The sequence below is a fragment of the Lutjanus erythropterus genome, chromosome 7, assembly GCF_056507025.1.
Source record: "Lutjanus erythropterus isolate fLutEry1 chromosome 7, fLutEry1.hap2, whole genome shotgun sequence".
NCBI classification, from domain to species: Eukaryota; Metazoa; Chordata; class Actinopteri; order Lutjaniformes; family Lutjanidae; genus Lutjanus; species Lutjanus erythropterus.
Window position 1 is genome coordinate 25,025,018 of NC_139323.1, and position 18,597 is coordinate 25,043,614.

Consider the following 18,597-nt stretch of genomic DNA (forward strand, 5'->3'; position numbering starts at 1 on the left):
TCTGCTGAAACTGATATAATATATGATAAATGCAAAAAAGACAGAATATGTTGTCTGCATCTCTGCAGCTCAGGTTTTCTCCTTAATTTCTATCCACAGCAGAATTAGAATTTTTGTCAACATTGTAGAGTATGCAGCCATCATGTTCGAATAAGCTTTATTGGAATTGTCCATGCTTACTTTTAGTATGAGCACCCACCCCGGTCAACTGATCTACACAGTGCAAGCATAAAAATCCCAGGCTCTGGCTGTGCAGGAAGGCAGATTAAAACATGTAGGTTGAGTAAACACAACATACAGGATTGATATAAACATACAGTGTCTGTCCAGCTTTACATGCTGAGTCTTAAAGGCTTCTTTGCCAACATTTATATTTTGAAATATCTTGTTTAAAACGTACATTTTGACCTCATATTGGTACTATGGGAAACATCAGGGGGCCATCAAAAAACATTTGCATACATCCTCCGGAAGTCTGAGCATTATCTTCCAAGATGCCCTTTGAATAACCTTTGTAATAATATGTTAGTCGAGGTCAAATGCTGATCTAAAGTAGCAGCAAAACAACAGAAAACTCGGGGATCAAAATCCTTGTGAATATCCCACTGTGAATATTTGTACCAAGTTTCCTGACAATTTGGCCAAAACTTGTTTAAGTGTCTTGCTCTGAATCAGAGTATTGAGACACATGGATGATCAGACACAAATTGTGAAATGCAAGGGGATAATTGCTGAATTAATCCTGTGGGTGAACATGTGAACGGCTCTGGACTGATGAAGCGTCTCAACATTTTTTGGAACTCACCTTTTTGATGGTGTACAGAGAGGTAGCTATGGATATGACCGACATGAAAACAATGGCCACAGCATAATAGTAATACTCATCGGCACTCCACAGGATCACACTGAAGAGCTGGAAGATGTAGAAAGGGTTGAGGACCTGCAGGAGGAGAAACAGAGAAAGAGGTCAGCGTGGAAAAATGCAAAGATGAGTGCAAGAAGACACAATGACAATGAATTTAAAAACAGAGATGTCTACTTGACGAACTAATTAATATGCTAATGAACAAGTTATCAGCATAATTACAAGATGTATGTAGGTTGAAATATACAAGTACTGCTGTCACACTGAGTACATCTGCGTTAGCAGTGTTTAAGGTGTAAGGAAATGAAATGCCACATGTAATTAAACGTGAAATAAAAAGTGCTAATGAGGCAGAGTGGGACATAATACACATGCCTATTGGGTAATGTTACCTAAGTTGTTTGAATGCGAGTTGTGACACACATTACTGTGTTGGTCTGCAGGGGGCATTAGCGCTGTATTTAGCCTCATACTTATCTTGTAGAAATATGGTAAGCAGATATCCAAAATACTGTCGTTTAACAAGGACTCACATAACAAAATGAAACATATTGTTAGTTTACTATCTTAGAAGAATAAGAAAACTAGCAAAAATTCATATTTGAGAAGCTGGGATCAGTGATTATTTTAGGCTCTGTTAAGTAAAGAAAAGTTTTTTTTTTTAAATAAAATTTGTTGCAGATGTATTTTCTGTCTATTGACTAATGGAAAAATTGACAAATCATTTTTGGACTACTTGAGACCATGACATTTCTCCAGAGTCAGCACCTAAATAACCTTGAGGTATTAATTACAATTAAAAAAATACATTACGGGCAAGTATTCAATATTTCTTCCAAAGCTTGTACAAATTAGTAGCATACAATCACAGATTTACTAATAACAGACAAAATGTCTGTTGTCCATAAATTATGTGTGCTGAATTACAGGCATGAGCTTAATGTTCACATAATATTAATATTTGGCATAAGAAGCTGTTAATTATACAAATGTCCATGCACAAAAAAGGGGGACAACAACACAAGCTGCTTTCATTCAAGGAAAATTCAAACCCAGAGAAAATGCTGCTGTACCTCTTTGATAAGCAGCTTGAAAACAGAAGGCACTTTCACTGCAATTTCATTCACTCCGAAGAACAGTCTCCTGACAAGACGTGAAAGAAACATTCATGAGTCAAGTGTTGCATAACAGACCTTCATATCTAAACGCACACACATATACAGAGTACATAGCAAGATACACAACAGGGAACCACTAAAAGTTAAAGGGTATGCAGGTTTACAATATTACCAGATGGTTTCAGTGATCAGTTCCTTCTATGTTGTTGAAATGCTTTTTCATTATTAAAATTATCTGGACTCTGTACAGTTTCAATTGTCATTATTAAAAACTTCCCCTGGCTACTTCAGATGAATCCCTGCCGACAGCTAGCCTGACAAATTCAACAACTACGGGAAAAGGCTTAAGCTACTGTAACTCATACAGGAGAATAATCTGGCCAAAAGGCCTCAGTTGTGTCCTCCAGTCAGGCTGTCAAAAGCTGCTGGGACCTATCCTTCAAACAGATAAGATGATACCTGTACTCCTGCTGGTTCCTGGTCAGGCCTGTACTGTGCTCCGAGTGAAAGGTGGAGCAGCTGACCTGCAGATCCTCCAAACCGCTGTGGAGAGAAAATAGGTCAAAGCAGGGGACAAAGTCAACGCTTTTAATTACAATTAACAGTGCTCTGTTCATTTTAATTTACACCTCTTTATGAGTCAACAAATCGGGAGGTATAGATTCAGATATCATTTACTGTAAGAAAAAGTGCAAACTGATATCAAAATAGCCAGTAAATGTTCTGTAAATAATCAAACAATGCTTACGTTAAAACTTCAAAGTTCTGCACCTCGTCGTTCCAATAATACTTTGTGCTATGGAAGGTAAAATAGCGAATCTAAAGGGAAACAGAGTAGAGGAGAGGCAGAGGGAAGAAGCAACATTATTTTTTTTTTTACAGCATTACTCTGTTGTTGTCCAAACATTTACTAGCAGGACATAAAGTAAATTTAAGACAAGCAGCCAACTTAAACATATGAAACAGTGGAGAAAATTACATTATATCTGTATGGTTGAGTGCAATGTTTGGGTAAAGTGTCATGTTATGAATGTGGTCAATGAAGACTACCCACAAGGAAACCCAAGCAAATGATTGCATGTGTCTCTGTGCCCGAGACAGAGCAAAAGAAGGGCCAAGGGAGTGTATAAAACAATCTGAATCTGAACTTTGGAAACCAAACACTGATAGATGGTTGCTAGTCTTGCAGACAGTTTATGGTTGCCATCATTGGTGTGTTCAGTGTGAGTGTATAAATACAGTATTTTGTGTGGACAAGGGCCTACCTGTGTGGGCTGGTAGTCGGCAAATCTCCTGATGAGCTCCTGAGCTGGGCTGCCATCGGAGGGGTGGGGGGTATGTCCGTTGGCCAGAGGGGGGGACGCAGGGGAGGCGAAGGGGCAGGTGGGAGAGGAAGGGGAGGAGGGGGAGGTGGTCTGGGTCTCCAGGCTGTGGAAGGGGTTGCTCCCCGGGGCCAGCATCACTCGCACCCTGGCCAGGAACCAGCGCCGGAACTCATCCTAGTCAAACAAATACACACAAAGTGTTAGTGCTGGACTTTGAAGAACCTTTTAAGGATCTGCATTCACAAAATCCAATAACCCCCTTGCATTTTGATCTACCCATTACACTTATTCTGCAGTCTTTATTTAGGATGGATGTTTTTTCAGCCCAAATGATAATGGATAATTATGTATCTTGAATATGCCGTGCTGACCGGTCGAGCTCTCCCTTTGCTTAACCAAAAAAAGCTGTCCCAAGGTTCGTCATCATCTCTCTAGGGAAAAATAAAAGCCCATGCTTCTTATCTCTTTAGTATTCCATAGTTCTGACCAAACCAAATCACTCACAACAAAAACAATAACGAAAAAAAAACAATAATTCTCTGGTAAAGAAACTTTACCAGAGAAGTTAAAAACTTCACCAATATACTTATTCAGCATTTTGCCCAAGAATTTCATCGTTGGAATGATAAATAATATACATTTACTCTTATTGGCTCTGACATTTACTGTGCTTCCCTAGCCATTTATGTCAAAGCCTATAAAGTATCCAGATATATATAGCATATAGCCCCCACGTATCCACTTTAAAATATTAATTTACATTTGGCACTTAGCAGGTGTTATTTTGAGACTCAGCCTAAACCCTAAACCAAATTCCTATTTCTGAATAAGTCTCTAAGAAATGAGCAGTGTGGATAGGTATTGAGAACCGGTATTAAAGTTCCTCACTTGTCACTACCAAAATATCAATAAGCTTTTGGACAAGAATCAGTATTTAACATTACACAGCTGACAGGGCAAGATGATGAAAAGTGTTGGCTCACTTTACTAAATGCAATAACTCAGGAAACAATTTAACTCGTTATTTCTGCAAAAAAGTAAAAATAAAATAACTGCTGAATCTTTTCCTATCTAACAATACCCATGTCTAGTGAGTAGCAGCAAAATCATTACTCTTGAGGGTTGTTCCCAATGCTTTAAGACATTTCGAACTCAATCAACAGCCACAATCAGAAATTTGGATTCATACACAGTTGGTCAAGAATGAATGCAAACACATGACCAGACAGTGAGCAGACCAAGAGACCAACACAGAGAGGAGGAATGCAGACACACACAGGGACACACACTCAAAGACATACACAAGCACACATGACTGTTATGGACACACTCCTGGACACATGGTAAATTATCTGTACATTCCCGCTGGTGTGACTGTCTGTAGGAGGTCAGTCAGGCTCAATGTATTCACTGTACTACTACAATACATCAGTTGTATTCACTCTCAGATTTAAAAGCACATGAGCTTGAGGTCCATATCTTCTTCAAATACCCCTATGCTGCCACACCAGACAGCATTTGGACTCGACTCCCCTGTGATTAACTGGTTTGGGAAAAACAGAACCCTGAGATTGTTTCTTTTAAGGCACAAACAGACTTTCTGTGTCAAATGGCAACTGTATAATTTCATTTAATTCTTTAAATGTAAAAGTAACATAAAATGAAACGATGGGAAGCAGACCCAGGACACGATGGCCTTGAGTGTTTTGTATCCTATTACTACTACTGTTGCACATAATATGTCTGAAACTTTGTTTAATGTGATGCTGCCTGTCTTGGAGAGAACAATCTTTTTTTAATCTCATTGAAGCTTATTCCTGGTTAAATAAAGTCTAAATAAAATGAAATTTAAAAAGGATGTCTGACACTCTACTATTAGTTTACCAAAAATAGCCTGCAAAAGTGCAATTTAAACTGCTCCATCCAATATGCTCCTATATCGCAACAGCTTAACCTCGTCTTGTCTTGTCTTTTAAACAGTTGTTAATCTCCCTAATTCATCACTTGCATTCACTTCTTTACCAGCCAACTACCTTTCGGGACTTTATATGGCTCAACATGGGATATGGCAACATCAAATTTTAAACTAAGAATTTAAATAGTTTGTGTAAATATAAATGCATGCAGTACAGAGACAGGATATTTCATGTTCAAACAGACTACCTTTATTGTTTTGATTGTAAATATACACTCATTCTGACTCTAATGCCTGTAGCATGTTCCAAAAAATTGGGAATTTGGGAACTGGGGACACAAATAGTTTTAGAAAGCTTTGAAAGCTAAATTCTGTCCCATTCTTGTTTGACATATGGCTTTAGTTCCTCAACAGTCTGGGCTCTCTGTCATTATATTTTGCACTTCATATTATGTGAGCCTGTTCCAGAGTTGTCACTAACTTTGGGTTAACCCCTTTTACGTTAACCAGCAGGTGGCAAACAAGACTCAGGAATCTGGCTTGGGTTATTCCTTAAATTCTTAATTTGTAAGAATTTGGTCAATAGATACATTTTTGTATCATAAAACGAGCCAAGCTTGCAATACCCTGGCGTAAGCCCTGTATATGACAAAGGAAAGCCATAAATCATCTTTTTAGGAAGCTGAAAATAGAAAACATGTGTCACTTTTACTTGAAAAATAACTGAAACGATCTATCGGTAGTCCTTGATTTCTGTTGATCCACAGATCAATAAATCATCACTATTTGCAACCTACCGTGGAGCGCAGCAATACCACTTCGGCATCACGGACTGTGGTACGAGTGCAGGTGGATTTGACGCACCACTCTGGCATCCAGTAGAGCAGCAGGAGGAGGAAGCCCCCTGTACACAGCACCCCGAGGCCCACCAGGGCCAGCCGCCAACGACACAGACGGTAGCCCTGCAGCTCCTAAAAGGTGGAAGGAGAAAAGGGGGTGCAGTCTGATAAGTCTTAAAGTACACAGCCACAAACTGAATGAAAAAAAAAGAGGCATACCATCTCCTCCTCTTCCCCTTTGTTGAGGACCTTCAGGTCTTCCTTCTCCATGCTGCAGAACAGTTTGCCCCCCCTTTAGTCACTGCAAACGCAACAGACAAAATGTCAGGGTGAACAGTGAACACTGGAAAAACATTTCAGCTCCTCAGCAACCTATCAAAACAGTGGCTCAACGCCAGATGGAGAGAAACCCGAGGGGGGGTCACAAGATGCTTTCTAAGGATATGATGCAAAAGAGCTTTGTGATGTGGCATACTAGTCAGCCACACATTTTTTACATTTGCGTTAGCTGTCTCCTTTATAAAATAATGTAAAAAAAAAAAAAAAAAAAAAAAAAAAACTGAAAAAGGGAAAGACCCATCATTCACTCTTTTCTAATTTTATGCAATTAACTCTACATTTCTGTGGTTACAAAACCATGCATAAATGATATATAACTTCATGGTTATAAGGTGGATGAATTGTCCTAAAGATAATAAAAACAGCAGTTGAAACACAAATATATGGTGTCTAGGACAATTCTGGGACAGTGGAGAATCTTGTTACCATAACATTGAAATATTGAAATAAGCATAATTGTGACAGATTGACCACATATTGGCAATGTAAATGGTTACTTTTTTCCTGAAATAATAAAGTGACATAATAACAGCCATACACAGTCATTCATGATCAGCCACTCACAATGGTGTATGCCTATGTTAACATTTGTAAAAATATGCAGTGTTACATTTTGTTGCATATTTGTGATATATTTAGCTTAGAAAAGGTGTATCCATCAAGCTAGCATTTGGCAATGATTTAGCATTTGTATGTTGATGTATTTGTAGTAGTCTATAGTATCTCTAGGGCTGGGTATCCTACTGATGCTAAAACTAGGCTGTTACCTAGCAGAAGGCTACCTGCTGCTGGAATCATGTAGAGTGAGTGTTGCTGTGATGTTAACTAGGCACGTTTGGTGTGTGTCTATAACATCTGCACAAGCAGGCAACTATTTCAATAGATAGTACTGGCGTGTAGTGCTGAACTGAGGCACCGTCATCTGTGTTGTGATTCTGTGCCATGCTGGCACCAGATTTCAGCACCCAACCCTTAGTACTTCCCCTCACATGTTGCACCCTTGGTAAGAGAAATGAGGTCTGTAAAATTTGTCTCTATGTATAAATGGTCACAAAAGTTGAATGCCATAACTGTAATATGCAGTGTTGTTTAAGGTTGCTTTGCTTTAGTATCAGTGCCAGAAAAGTTGCCTGTACTAAATGAACATTATTGATAATTGTCAATACATGTGTTCTCTTACATGTCTGTCATTTAATGTGCAGTGCATGAAAGTAATAAGTTGGGACCATGTAAAGCCTGGGACAGTTTCAAGTAGAATTCGGGACAGTTCTGGAACACTTGGGAAAATCATTTCTCTTTTAAAGCAGATGTACAAGACTTCAACAAACTTGGTAACAAATTATATGTAAGATTTTAACAATTCCCAAACTTCACAGACTCATTTGGTATCTTACCGTTCCATACATTTTACGTACAAACGTCACAACTTGTGCTGCTGCCTGTTCAGCAGCTTATAATTCACCTCACTGTTTGACTGACAGGTAGGTCATCAGTGCCATCTGGTAACACCTGAGGCCGATGTTCCCAGCCTATAAAATCAAGACTCTGTTACTCTCTCCCTGCAGGCACTCCTCTCCTCTGTTCCCTTTGGTTTATTTATGCATTTTAAGTGCATTTGAAATATGTTTTAATGTGTTTGTTCAGAACACGGTGGTTTATGTTAATAATTGTTATTGGTAATTGTTATTTTTCTGCTGGTCTATTGTCACACCATGAGTGAGCTAGCAGGTACACAGTGTTTCCCCGAGATTAACTGTTTAGCTGTGTTCACAGTAACGCAGGACAAGATAGCTGGGCTAGCCAGTTAGCTAATCATATGGCAAAGCTAACTTCCTCAGGGTAATTATTGAAACACGTCTTTGCCGAAGAAAAAATATAATACAACAATAAATACATGTAACACTGACAAGCTGGTGTAACATGGCGCTGTGGAATTTAGACCAGAAAGCGGATTGGTGACATAAGTCCCATACCTGATTAATGCCTTATGTCAGTATTAGGCCTTGATTTTGGATAGGTTCCATCTCTCATAATATTGGTATAAACATTATCACAAAGTGTAGGATAATGAAACTGTGATGCATTTTACCAATAACTCTCATGGGAGTTAGCATGAAACAAACTTTTTCAGTTTCACCGATATTTATGCAAAGACAACCTATAAAGAAAATGTTCAGAAACTTTTGAGACAAGTACATGTACTGAGGAAAAGTTCATGAGTGCATGGACTTCAATGAGGAACAGGGTGAGGAGGGATCAAAGTGTTTGTCTCAGCTCTGGTAAAACCTATTTAACCCACTGTGAACTCTCTGAGGGAAAAGAGCAATAAGATATTACCGTCTGTGGATACAACATGCAATAAACCTAACATAGGTCAGGAGTTCAGTGGAGCACAAGGGACACGCTCCAACTACAAGAATGCACAGCACTTCCCAGACAGCTGCTCAACCTCACAACACCTGAGATTATCTCTTAAGAGTGTCACACACCCACACACAGACCAACTGAGTCATCAGATATGTGGGTTACCCAATATCAAGCTCATCCCCATTTCCTCCTCTCTGTGTCCCCGAGGACTAGCCAGCTGTCAAAGAAGGCATGCTGTCACTTTGTGTGTGTGTTAGTCAATCAGGTTGACTTTACTGGGGCCTCAGCTGGAACTGGCAACACAGATGCCTTTGACAAGTCATGTTTTTAAATCAAATGTAGAGGGGCACAAAACAGAAAGAGTGCAGAAAACAAACAAAAAATAATACAAAACCACATGAAGTGAAGTATGAAGTGCCAGAGGGACTCTGGCATGGTGTGTCAGGGCATGGTGCCTATAGGGCCACCCTGCTGCTGCCCCCACCACCCTCTAACACCCACTGATCCTGTATCACTGCCCCCACACACAGATTTTATCTGCCAGCTGCACCCGTGTGGACTTTTTCTCTGGCATACAGCGGGATATTTTGCTTAGGACCAAGCCCTTCCTAGTATTTTACAATAGCCACCCCCTGGCCGGCGCTAGGCAGTGAGTGCAGTGCAAAAAGAACGTTCCCTCCCAATTCTGTGCTATGACAAGAAATACCAACAACAGTGCATTATGGATACACTCAAGAGATAAGACAAGATTGCTGTCCTAGCATGGTGACTCACTGATAACATGAAAATGGTACCCAAAAGGATTTAAAAATATGAAGCTCATGTGGTTACTGTAACTGAAGATTGTTACACAGTCTGTTATGTTGGAATCATCTGTTAAGGTTACAGAGGGTTGTAACCTCAGAAAACATAAAGGGTTCCATAATTACAGGCCCCAAACAGACAGAGGCCAAAGTTAAAACCTGGTGGTTGAGAAGCCTGACAATGTTAACCCTGTTTATGGCTCCAGTATAAATACATTACATGTTAACTCGAGCTGAAGACAAGTTAAGTTATACTTTGATTCAGGTTAACTTGTGTAGGAGCAAGGCTGGGAGACCGACACAAAATCAATGCATCTAACCCTTCACATAGCTAGTTAGTTTATCAGCAGTGCAATCAGTTCAACAGGATTTACAGGGTTCTTACACCTTTTCAAGCTTACACCAATTCAAGCACTTCTCAAGAATTTGCAAGGTGTGTTTTCAGGTTTTTCCAGCATTTTACAGCTGTGGTATATTACATATTTATATACATAAGTGCTTTTTTCACATCTTTATCACATTAAATCAAATGGTATTGTGCTATAAACATCCACAACACACAACAAAGTTTAGTGATTCAAAATGTCCACCTGTCTGTGAATAGTCTTGGCATCCTATATAACCTGGCAGAGCTAATATCCAAGTCATTTTATTTCTTTATCTAAACACTGACAGTATTTTATCCAAAATTCAGGCACTTTTCAAACCTTGAAACACTACATTAAAGTTTAAATCTTTTCAAGGATTTCCAGCACCCATATGAACCCTGAGTTTACAAATTATTTGGCCATTTGAAGACAGATTTTTGCAGATGATTTGGCTGAAGATAGTAATCTGGTTACATACAACATTTAATACTACAAAAATACTTCAAAAAGTGGCAGATCACTGCAATGTCTGTGAACACATTTGAGAAAAAACTTGTTTAGCTGATTGGTGTGCTCATACCTTGAGAGCCAGGGACACGTTGCCCCAGGCGGTCCTCCTCCCCGCAATTAGCTTGCTCTCTCACCACACCAACCTGGAACCCTGGGGAGAATTAAGATAACAAAGAAAATCACAAAACCTGCATATCACAAACACAGCTCTCCAGGACTCCTGTTTCCATTAAATTTATGATCACGTAGAGGCTTGATGGGAGAGAGACTTTCACAACACGAAACATTTCATCCCAAACAAAAAACAAGTTAAAACGGAAAAAAATAAATGTGTACTGAGTGCAGAAGAAGACTTTGGATTTCTGAAAGACCAGTGACTATGAACAGATGAAAATTAGTTAATTTTAATTTAAGTGGTCACTGGAAACCACATTTAGACTCCTGAATATAATTTAATTTTGTCTGGTGGTCCTGACTGGCAACAATTACTTGAATTATATAAAAAGTTGAGTAATTAAATGGAAATGGGAAACTGTCCGAAGTTCAAGCAATCCATTTGCACCATTTGTGCAGTTGCTTGATGGTGGGATTTAGAGTCATGTCTACCAAATAGGCATATCACATTGTCCGCAGTGGCACACTGCCAATGGACAACCAAAGTTAAGCTGTTAGCATGCTATCTGTGTCTGCAATTGCACAGGGGTCAGTTGGGGTCCATGTGATGTAAATTTCGTCACAGAGGCTGTACGCATAAGCTCTGTCTGGATGTCCGTGTACCCCTCATTTGTTGTGAAAAAACCCCAAAACAAAACAAAACACTGCCACACATGGAACCGAGCATCTTGGTTTTGCTTAACTGGGCAGGGTTATATGAAAATAATAAATAGTACATGGAAACATAACCTTAGTGCAACAGGCAACAGTTTTCCCCCTCTCCCATAAATCAAAGATAAAACAAAACCCCTGTTTTACAGCAACTCTGAGGCGACACACTACCTCAATTACAGTGGGCTTTTACATCATGATGTTACAGTGGTAGAGAGCTGAGTGGGCGATTACTGTCAGCCATCAGCAATGGATGACGGCATCATCCCAACCCTCCAGAGGGACAAATTTGCCTCTGACTGGCTAGTACCTGTTGCCTCCATTTATTCAGTTAGTTATAGAGGCTATTTTGCACAGAAATGAATACAGGTGTGCTTTGAGATTTTCACTTGTCCTTTGGGGCGCCTTGGGAACTATATTTTTGAAAACAACTGAACTATACCACACAGGAGGGTGAGTGAAATGTTTTCCCATCATCTGTCTGTTCCCACCAGCTCCTGTGGACCTCTGCTAATCACAGCTAATCATGCCCTGTGCTGACCCTGTTCATTTTACGCTTCATTCCCAGCAATAATTTCCCACTGTGTCTAAAGAACCTGAGTACTGTAGGTGTCAACGTGATAAGCGGCGCCTTGAGCAAATAATCATGACCTCACGCTGAAATGGCTACAGTATATGAAAGAACTGTCAGCTGACTCTTCCTGACTCCCATTCACTCATGAGGCTTAGTGTTCCTGTCCCATCCCAATGTCAGTGACATAATAAAATAAATCTCCCACGCCTTTTTCCCACTAGGAACAGTAATGAAAAAAAACAACAACAGAGGCCTCTTGTTGTGAATACGAGGATGACAGAAGAAACCAGGAGAACAGAGGACCCTAGTAGGGCCTCTAAGAGTCAGCATGACTTCAGAGATATTTATAGATTCTTCCAGCCCAGCCTAAAGCCACATTGTTGTCTCTTATTTGATTAGTCTGCTATTGTATTAATAAGCAACACTGGCTTGGGAAAAAAACAAATGAGGCAGCTGTTGATCTTTTTTCAAACTTCAAAATTAAACATGACAATCATCAATGTTCCTGGAAAGACTGTAAACTGTAAAATGTCAGAAAAGAATTCACTGAGTATACAGTGTGTCTCAAACTACAACAGAGATAGAATCTAGTTCTACGATCAAGCACCGCTTTTACACAGCTCAATGACACATGCATTATGAGGAAATTATCTAAAGACATGATGAATTATTAATGTATGTGAGCTCTCTGACTGTCCAATTCATTAGTTGCTTTTAACCCACAATTTAGTGCTACATTCATTAATGTTAGCAAATGGACCTCTCATAAACATTGATAGGTCACATACAGAAGTACAACTGTGGGACTACAACTGTTTTCATCATTATTTAATCTGCTGCCTATTAGTTCTCAATTGATAAATTATTTGAATATTGAAAAACTGCCCAATACAACATCTAGAAAACCAAAGGTTTATTTTTCATATTGCTTTTTTGTCTGACCAAAAGTCCAAAATCCAGACATTTAGTTTACTGTCACATAAGACAAAGAAAGGCAGAAAATACTCTCATTTAAAAGACTGGGAAATATAGTACTGTAATATTAAAATCGTGTGCTACAAGGTGGAGGACACTCCACAGCGAGGGGTAGGGCCAAGAGAGAGGAACTGGGATTAGCGCTAACAAGAAGATGAATTTTATTTACCTAACTTATGAGTAGTTTCTGTGGCTGATCAGTGTATGTCTTTAGTGACAGTGAAGTCTAGTCTTAAAAAGCTTCTTGTCAGGCATCACCATATGCCAAAAGTACCATAAGTCATACTTTGAGTCTCGTATGGTGGGACAACGAACAAAGAGCCTTTTGCAGAAGCTCTGACAGCTATATTTTACAGGAACCTGAACATAAGCAAAGCAAAAGTACACAAACTGTATAAATAAATAACTCCAGAAAAGTTAAGACTAGACATATTCTCCTTTCCCTTTCTGTCCTGTTCTTCAAGACACAGACAAAATGGAAAACGTGAACAATGAGCCATGACCTAATGACAGAAGTTCATAATTCATGGAAGCATTTAGAGGAAAAAGTGTTTTGTTGCCATCATACTCTGCACTCAATGTGCTTTCTTTATCACTTCCCCTCCTACTCATGAGGTATTATAGCCAAGCTTTGTTCCCCATCATGGGCCAATCAAGGGGTTTATCACTGTTACTAAAATCTATGACAACCTGCCCTTCCTTTGCTGTCTGAACAGCTAAAACTTGATCTCAGTCAGTTTTAAGAGCCCAGTGCAACTGATAACATAATTAACCTTACAACTCCCCACAGGAGAAACCATACATTTAAATTGATTGTGTTTAACATACAGAATGAATGTAGCAATGCAACAAGTACAAACCCTCTTCCATTTTAGTAATTAGTTTAGAGAAAAAGCTACCAAGGCAGATACACATTAAGCTGAACAGTTTCCTGCTTCTCAAACTTCCAAGCTAAATTCAAGCTTACTGAAAATATGAATCGCCTAGTGAAACTCACCTACTGATGCAGCAAACATCCACACCTCTAATCCAGAGAATCGACCACAAAATGCGTCATCGTAACAGGTTCTGTATGTTCTGCAACGACATACGTGCACTTTACATCACAACCAAGTGAGAAGAACTGCTGATATTACAGGCAACTATGATTGATCCAAACGGAAAGGGGATGAGTTCAGAAAGTGGAAGAGGACAAAAACAGACCTACAAGGACTGAGTCCGTATGTGTGACCTCCAATCCTGTGAAAAATCTATGAGAAGAAATATGGAGGGAAAGGTCTGGGAAAAAAACAAAACAAAACTTAATCCTACAGATCAAAAGTGTGCTTAGTTTTAAGTCAGACCACATGCTCTTGGATTAACAGTGGCATTGCCTGACAGTCTATGAAAAACTGCCACTGTGCAAGAGATCAAAACACATTTTTACTAAATTGAACGGCTTATTAATACATAATGCCCCGAGGTGAGAAATAGTATTTCTATACGGATGTAACAGATTATTGAATTATTAAAAGTTTCCATATTTCATGAGCAAAACTAAATTGTAAATCATCTCTATATCTGGGGACTATTTCTGCCATACTTCCCTTCAGAGGTCGAAAAAGTTCACACCACAATTTTTTAATCAATCATTGCCCCACCTTAAATGGCTCAATGCCCCCTCAGTGTGGCCAGGACCACTGATGCAAACGAGGATGAAAGATGTAAATCAGCTGAAGTTAATTACAATCGCACAGAAACAGGTGAGGGAAATTAATACAATTCAAACAGCATACTTACTGCCTGATCTCGATCAAACATAACCCTGACAGGGCTCAACAATAAGGACTGTCTGCTTGTTCAGGTTAAGAAAAATATGCTAGGCAAGAGGTAAAAAAAACAAAAATAAATTAAACGATTAAACTATTTTGATTATCAATTCATTGCTAGTGTAATTTTTCATTCAAGACGGCAGAAAATGCTGTTTTCAGTTCCTCAACTATGGAGATTTCCCACTTTTCTTCATTTATAAATCATGTTAAACTGAATATCTTTGAGTTTTAGACTGACAAAACAAGACATCTGAAAACACAGCCATGGATTTTGAAAACCTTTACTATTTTTACTATTTTCTGACAATTATTGATGTTGAAGCCTTAAATCAAACATGACAAATTTAGTCTTTGTTGTTATTTAATAACCACTCATAAAACAATTTGTACAGGGCAACTACAAATTGACTTTGGGCAAGCAGACTTCTGTTTGAAAAAAAAAAAAAAAAAGAAAAACCCTGCCTGAGACCGTTTATATTTGCATCAAGCGCCATGCAGACTCAAGAAGCAGTCAGACAAGGATTATCTTTGGACTACCAGTGTCTGGCAAATGCTGACATACTGTGATATCATGCTACAAGCTAATGTAGCAAATGGAAGTCTTCAGAGTTATTTTTAAAGCAAAAATCTGCTTTTGAGTTTTTTTTAATGCATCAGAATTTCATGTATTCACAGTGCATAAGAGTCAGAATTTCAGAAGGTGCTTCTTGCTACACACCATATCAGGACTCTGTAACAAGTGTGTGGCTGTGTCACTGCTAAAATGCCAAATGGTTTAGTGGTGTCAACAGCCACTGTGGCGTTGTCATCTGTTTTGCAGTTTGGCCAGGTGTGCGGAAGGGATGAATGTCTTGAGGTGCTCTATGATCATCATCAGGGGGAACATTTTAAGAAGAGAACCTATGCAGAGCTCTGTCCTCAGCCTTCTGTCACAGACTGCCTCTGACAGCAATTCATTTTGCTGAATCGTCCAAACGGCTGCTGATAAGAGTGAGCTAGAGCAAACAGCGACAAGCTACAGCCAGCATCCTTAGAGATGAAGTCAAGATGTGCTTCTATGAGGCCTGGAGACTGCATGCAGATCTGTCTGGGATTTAAAGTTCAAGCTTTTAGGGTCCAAGCTATATAAAGCCTTAAAACTCAACAGTAAAATCTTAAAATCAATTCTAAAAAAAAGGAAAGTAACTAAGTTGCTGGGTCCTGATTTACACCATCACTTAGGGAATAGGTGAGGGAATATCAATCAGCATTGAAATGCATGAAATGACCTCCAAAGCCCCCTATGGAAAGTTCAACACCAGGGTCAGTTACGTCGCCCGGATTGGCGTTACCGGGGCCCCACCCTGGAGCCAGGCCTGGGGTTGGGGCTGGCAGGCGAGCGCCTGGTGGCCGGGTCTTTGCCCACGGGACCCGGCCGGGCCCAGCCCGAAGGAGCGACGTGGGCCCGCCCTCCCGTAGGCCCATCACCCGCGAGAGGGTTCAGAAGGGGCTGATGCACTGTGATTTGGGTGGCAGTCGTGGGCGGGGGCCCCGACAACCCAACCCCAGGACATGGAATCTCACAGTGGGGACATGGAATGTCACCTCGCTGGGGGGGAAGGAGCCTGAGCTGGTGCGGGAGGTTGAGCGGTACCGGCTAGAGATAGTCGGGCTCACCTCCACGCACAGTCGGGGCTCTGGAACCCAACTCCTTGAGAGAGGCTGGACTCTTTTCTACTCTGGAGTTGCCCACAATGAGAGGCGGCGGGCTGGTGTGGGCTTGCTAATAGCCCCCCAGCTCAGCCGCCATGTGTTGGAGTTTTCCCCGGTGAACGAGAGGGTCGCCGCCCTGCGCCTTCGGGTCAGGGATAAGTGCCTCACTGTTGTTTCGGCCTACGGGCCAAACGGCAGCGCAGAGTACCCGGCCTTCTTGGAGACCTTGGGAGGGGTGCTGGAAAGTGCTCCGACTGGGGACCCCATCATCCTGCTGGGGGACTTCAATGCTCACGTGGGTGGCGATAGTGTTACCTGGAGGGGCGTGATTGGGAGGAACGGCCCCCCCGATCTGAACGCGAGTGGTGTTCTGTTATTGGACTTCTGTGCTAGTCACAGTCTGTCCATAACGAACACCATGTTCAAGCATAAAGGTGCCCATCAGTACACGTGGCATGGGGACGCCCTAGGTCGGAGGTCAATGATCGACTTTGTGGTCGTGTCAACTGACCTCCGGCCGTGTGTCTTGGACACTCGGGTGAAGAGAGGGGCTGAGCTGTCAACTGATCACCACCTGGTGGTGAGTTGGATCCGCTGGCAGGGGAGGAAGCTGGACAGACTTGGCAGGCCCAAACGTACTGTGAGGGTCTGTTGGGAACGTCTGGTGGAACCATCTGTCAGAGGGGTCTTCAACTCTCACCTCCGGGAGAGCTTTGACCAGATCCCGAGGGAGGCTGGAGACATCGAGTCCGAATGGACCATGTTCTCTGCCTCCATTGTGGATGCAGCCATTCGGAGCTGTGGCCGTAAGGTCTCCGGTGCCTGTCGCGGCGGCAATCCCCGAACCCGGTGGTGGACACCGGAGGTAAGGGATGCCGTCAGGCTGAAGAAGGAGTCTTATCGAGCTTGGCTGGCTCGTGGGACTCCTGAGGCAGCCGACGGGTACCGGCAGGCCAAGCGTGCTGCGGCCCGGGTGGTTGTGGAAGTAAAAACTCGGACATGGGAAAGGTTCGGGGAGGCCATGGAGGAGGACTACCGGTCGGCCTCGAGGAGATTCTGGCAAACCATCCGGCGCCTCAGGAGGGGGAAGCAGTACCCTGCCAACACTGTTTACAGTGGTGGTGGGGAGCTGTTGACTTCGACTGGGGATATTGTTGGACGGTGGAAGGAATACTTCGAGGACCTCCTCAATCCCACTGACACATCTTCCGTAGAGGAAGCAGAGGCTGGGGACCCAGAGGCTGACTCATTCATCACCCAAGCTGAAGTCACTGAGGTAGTTCGGAAGCTCCCCAGTGGCAAGGCACAGGGAGTGGATGAGATCCGCCCTGAGTACCTCAAGTCTTTGGATGTTGTAGGGCTGTCTTGGCTGACACGCCTCTGCAACATCGCGTGGCAGTTGGGGACAGTGCCTCTGGACTGGCAGACCGGGGTGGTGGTCCCTCTATTTAAAAAGGGGGACCGGAGGGTGTGCTCCAACTACAGGGGGATCACACTCCTCAGCCTCCCTGGTAAAGTCTATTCCAGGGTACTGGAGAGGAGAATTCGGCCGATAGTCGAACTTCGGATCCAAGAGGAACAATGCGGTTTTCGTCCTGGTCGTGGAACACTGGACCAGCTCTACACCCTCCGCAGGGTGCTTGAGGGCTCATGGGAGTTTGCCCAACCAGTCCACATGTGCTTTGTGGACTTGGAGAAGGCATTTGACTGTGTCCCTCGTGGCATTCTGTGGGAGGTGCTTCAGGAGTATGGAGTTCGGGGCCCTCTGCTAAGGGCCGTACGGTCTCTGTATGATCGGAGCAGGAGCTTGGTTCGCATTGCCGGCAGTAAGTCAGACCTGTTCCCGGTGCATGTTGGACTCAGGCAGGGCTGTCCTTTGTCACCGGTTCTGTTCATTATTTTTATGGACAGAATTTCTAGGCGCAGCCAGGGGCCAGAGGGAGTCCGATTCGGGGACCACAGGATCTCATCTCTGCTTTTTGCAGATGATGTTGTCCTGTTGGCTCCTTCGAACCTGGACCTTCAGCTTGTACTGGGGCGGTTTGCAGCCGAGTGTGAAGCAGCTGGGATGAGAATCAGCACCTCCAAGTCTGAGGCCATGGTTCTCGACCGGAAAAAGATGGCTTGTTCCCTCCGGGTCGGAGAAGAGTCCCTGCCCCAAGTGGAGGAGTTTAAGTATCTTGGGGTTTTGTTTACGAGTGAGGGGAGGATGGAACGCGAGATCGACAGACGGATTGGTGCGGCGGCAGCAGTAATGCGGTCGTTGCGCCG

General features: G+C 42.1%; 1 protein-coding gene across 3 annotated transcripts in view; it reads right to left on the reverse strand.

The window, feature by feature from the left end:
• The window catches only part of atp13a3 (ATPase 13A3), a 43,762-nt gene that overhangs the window by 16,636 nt on the left and 8,529 nt on the right, over positions 1-18,597 (reverse strand). For 2 of the 3 annotated variants that reach the window (XM_084723300.1, XM_084723298.1), the window contains exons 2-9: positions 10,520-10,600; positions 6,282-6,363; positions 6,021-6,194; positions 3,249-3,482; positions 2,732-2,802; positions 2,443-2,526; positions 1,939-2,008; positions 806-940 (exon numbers count right to left, since the gene is read on the reverse strand). In XM_084723300.1, coding sequence (XP_084579426.1) covers positions 806-940; positions 1,939-2,008; positions 2,443-2,526; positions 2,732-2,802; positions 3,249-3,482; positions 6,021-6,194; positions 6,282-6,332 — 819 coding nt within the window. In that variant the 5' untranslated portion in view covers positions 6,333-6,363; positions 10,520-10,600. Of the gene's footprint in view, positions 1-805; positions 941-1,938; positions 2,009-2,442; positions 2,527-2,731; positions 2,803-3,248; positions 3,483-6,020; positions 6,195-6,281; positions 6,364-10,519; positions 10,601-13,820; positions 13,879-18,597 lie in introns of those variants that run through there. The other variant, XM_084723299.1, reaches the window with a different exon arrangement.